Source organism: Phytophthora cinnamomi (assembly GCF_018691715.1).
Source record: "Phytophthora cinnamomi strain GKB4 chromosome Unknown Contig9, whole genome shotgun sequence".
Taxonomy (NCBI): Eukaryota; Oomycota; class Peronosporomycetes; order Peronosporales; family Peronosporaceae; genus Phytophthora; species Phytophthora cinnamomi.
Window position 1 is genome coordinate 156,891 of NW_027150942.1, and position 4,400 is coordinate 161,290.

The following is a 4,400-nucleotide window of genomic DNA, read 5'->3' on the forward strand; positions in this document are numbered from 1 at the left end:
TCGCACCAGACATCCGAGCTGACTGCGTCTGCTGGTCCACCCCGCCCGATAGATGGACATTACTCCATCCACCAGTAATAACCACACCACCACCGTCAGCGGCGATGCTGCCTCCGGCCGAGACATTTACATTCCCGCCGACTTGAGAGCCACTCCAACCCCCTCCAATAGTAAAATTGCCACCGCTAACTCCACCCCTACCCCCCAAAACGTTCAAGTTACCAGCTGTTGAACTCGAGTCTCCAGTGGCCACCGTCACCATTCCCGATGCGCCGGCGGCTGTCGTGCCGGACGAGAGTACCACCGCTCCAGAGCTCACACTGCCAACACCGGCGCCAGAAGCAATACCAACGCTCCCGCTGGCTGACCCATCGCTCGCCCCAGACTGCAGATACATGGCTCCACCGCGACCAACGCTTGAACGGCCACCAGCAACCCAGACGTCGCCAACCGCGTCACGCGCAGCGCCGGACGAGATCGACACGACGCCGCTCGACCCCTGGCTGCCTCCGCCAGACGCAAGATCGACACGTCCGCTGTAGCCGCCTGCGCTAGAGTTTCGCGACGAGATCGCGATCGCGCCAGATGCCGCGCCTCCCCCGGACAAAATGTCGATACGTCCTCCAACACTCGAGCTGCTGTTCCCAGAGAATAGCTGCACAGACCCGCCAGTCACGCCAATGCCAGCGCCGGCAGACAGTCGTACAGCACCCGTCGACGCGCTACTGTCCCCTGAAACGATGTTCACACCACCAGAAGTCGATGATGCCGACGACCCTGTCGCGACAGCGATCGCGCCACTTGGGCCCGTGCTGGTCGGGGCCGTGCGGAGAGAGACCGCAGCTGATACGTCGCTAACAGCTCCTACAGAGACGCCAGACGATATGTCGACCGTGCCAAACGATCCTCGCCCAGAGGCGATACTCACCGGACCAGCACTGCGCATAGCATCCGAAGCGCTAGTCGACACTGTGATCGCACCGCCGGCACCACCGGATCCCGACGCGCCAGCAAGCACGTTAACCGAACCTCCCTTCGACAGACCACTGCCACCACTCACACCGATGTCTCCTCCTGTGTTGGAGGTTCCACCTGCCATGGCTACAGCGCCGCCGACCCCGCTTGCGGAGTTCGATGTGCCGCCTGTCACGCGAACGGAACCGACTGTTGCGGAAGACGCCGAGGCGCCGGTGCTGACAGAGACATCGCCCGACAGGCCGCTTGAGGAGCTGCCTGATTCGATCTGGACAGCCCCGCTGCCTGCAGATGATGACACCGCAGCAGAGCGCAAACTCACCTTGCCCGAGTCGCCCACAGCGGACGTCCCTGACACAACGCTCACGCTCCCCCCGGCGCCCTTCGCGCTATCACCCGCACCGACAAGCACACTGCCGCCGCTTCCGGTCGAAGAAAAACCTCCCGAAATGGACATCAGTCCTACGTTTGTATCCGCATCTCCGGTCGTCAGCGTCACATTCCCACTGCCGCGCGCTTTGGGGCCCGAGTTAAACGCGGACGAGATCGAGACTTCACCAGATACACCGCCTACCGAAGCGCCTGACTGGACCCCCACCGATCCACCGGCGCTGCTGGACCCGGACGCACCAGCCGATAGCGTCACACGCCCGCCCCTTCCAGCTGCACTGGAGCCGGCTCCCACAACCACGCTGCCGCTATTACCGCTCACTGAGTCGCCAGAACGCAACTCGACTAGACCACTAGATCCAGCACCGACGCCGCGACCAGAAGTCAAACTCACATTCCCAGCCACCGCATTCGAGTCTCCAGTGGCCACCGTCACCATTCCCGATGCGCCGGCGGCTGTCGTGCCGGACGAGAGTACCACCGCTCCAGAGCTCACACTGCCAACACCGGCGCCAGAAGCAATACCAACGCTCCCGCTGGCTGACCCATCGCTCGCCCCAGACTGCAGATACATGGCTCCACCGCGACCAACGCTTGAACGGCCACCAGCAACCCAGACGTCGCCAACCGCGTCACGCGCAGCGCCGGACGAGATCGACACGACGCCGCTCGACCCCTGGCTGCCTCCGCCAGACGCAAGATCGACACGTCCGCTGTAGCCGCCTGCGCTAGAGTTTCGCGACGAGATCGCGATCGCGCCAGATGCCGCGCCTCCCCCGGACAAAATGTCGATACGTCCTCCAACACTCGAGCTGCTGTTCCCAGAGAATAGCTGCACAGACCCGCCAGTCACGCCAATGCCAGCGCCGGCAGACAGTCGTACAGCACCCGTCGACGCGCTACTGTCCCCTGAAACGATGTTCACACCACCAGAAGTCGATGATGCCGACGACCCTGTCGCGACAGCGATCGCGCCACTTGGGCCCGTGCTGGTCGGGGCCGTGCGGAGAGAGACCGCAGCTGATACGTCGCTAACAGCTCCTACAGAGACGCCAGACGATATGTCGACCGTGCCAAACGATCCTCGCCCAGAGGCGATACTCACCGGACCAGCACTGCGCATAGCATCCGAAGCGCTAGTCGACACTGTGATCGCACCGCCGGCACCACCGGATCCCGACGCGCCAGCAAGCACGTTAACCGAACCTCCCTTCGACAGACCACTGCCACCACTCACACCGATGTCTCCTCCTGTGTTGGAGGTTCCACCTGCCATGGCTACAGCGCCGCCGACCCCGCTTGCGGAGTTCGATGTGCCGCCTGTCACGCGAACGGAACCGACTGTTGCGGAAGACGCCGAGGCGCCGGTGCTGACAGAGACATCGCCCGACAGGCCGCTTGAGGAGCTGCCTGATTCGATCTGGACAGCCCCGCTGCCTGCAGATGATGACACCGCAGCAGAGCGCAAACTCACCTTGCCCGAGTCGCCCACAGCGGACGTCCCTGACACAACGCTCACGCTCCCCCCGGCGCCCTTCGCGCTATCACCCGCACCGACAAGCACACTGCCGCCGCTTCCGGTCGAAGAAAAACCTCCCGAAATGGACATCAGTCCTACGTTTGTATCCGCATCTCCGGTCGTCAGCGTCACATTCCCACTGCCGCGCGCTTTGGGGCCCGAGTTAAACGCGGACGAGATCGAGACTTCACCAGATACACCGCCTACCGAAGCGCCTGACTGGACCCCCACCGATCCACCGGCGCTGCTGGACCCGGACGCACCAGCCGATAGCGTCACACGCCCGCCCCTTCCAGCTGCACTGGAGCCGGCTCCCACAACCACGCTGCCGCTATTACCGCTCACTGAGTCGCCAGAACGCAACTCGACTAGACCACTAGATCCAGCACCGACGCCGCGACCAGAAGTCAAACTCACATTCCCAGCCACCGCATTCGAGTCTCCAGTGGCCACCGTCATCATTCCCGATGCGCCGGCGGCTGTCGTGCCGGACGAGAGTACCACCGCTCCAGAGCTCACACTGCCAACACCGGCGCCAGAAGCAATACCAACGCTCCCGCTGGCTGACCCATCGCTCGTCCCAGACTGCAGATACATGGCTCCACCGCGACCAACGCTTGAACGGCCACCAGCAACCCAGACGTCGCCAACCGCGTCACGCGCAGCGCCGGACGAGATCGACACGACGCCGCTCGACCCCTGGCTGCCTCCGCCAGACGCAAGATCGACACGTCCGCTGTAGCCGCCTGCGCTAGAGTTTCGCGACGAGATCGCGATCGCGCCAGATGCCGCGCCTCCCCCGGACAAAATGTCGATACGTCCTCCAACACTCGAGCTGCTGTTCCCAGAGAATAGCTGCACAGACCCGCCAGTCACGCCAATGCCAGCGCCGGCAGACAGTCGTACAGCACCCGTCGACGCGCTACTGTCCCCTGAAACGATGTTCACACCACCAGAAGTCGATGATGCCGACGACCCTGTCGCGACAGCGATCGCGCCACTTGGGCCCGTGCTGGTCGGGGCCGTGCGGAGAGAGACCGCAGCTGATACGTCGCTAACAGCTCCTACAGAGACGCCAGACGATATGTCGACCGTGCCAAACGATCCTCGCCCAGAGGCGATACTCACCGGACCAGCACTGCGCATAGCATCCGAAGCGCTAGTCGACACTGTGATCGCACCGCCGGCACCACCGGATCCCGACGCGCCAGCAAGCACGTTAACCGAACCTCCCTTCGACAGACCACTGCCACCACTCACACCGATGTCTCCTCCTGTGTTGGAGGTTCCACCTGCCATGGCTACAGCGCCGCCGACCCCGCTTGCGGAGTTCGATGTGCCGCCTGTCACGCGAACGGAACCGACTGTTGCGGAAGACGCCGAGGCGCCGGTGCTGACAGAGACATCGCCCGACAGGCCGCTTGAGGAGCTGCCTGATTCGATCTGGACAGCCCCGCTGCCTGCAGATGATGACACCGCAGCAGAGCGCAAACTCACCTTGCCCGAGTCGCCCACA

At 63.6% G+C, this 4,400-nt stretch overlaps 1 protein-coding gene across 1 annotated transcript; it reads right to left on the reverse strand.

Annotated features, from left to right (window-relative positions):
- Positions 1–218: 218 nt before the first annotated feature.
- IUM83_16324 (uncharacterized protein) lies at positions 219–4,183 on the reverse strand (the record flags this gene model as incomplete). Its single annotated transcript, XM_067941198.1, has 2 exons — positions 219–320; positions 416–4,183. The coding sequence occupies 2 exons, from the start codon at positions 4,181–4,183 to the stop codon at positions 219–221; spliced, it is 3,870 nt and encodes a 1,289-aa protein (XP_067798395.1).
- Positions 4,184–4,400: the final 217 nt, after the last annotated feature.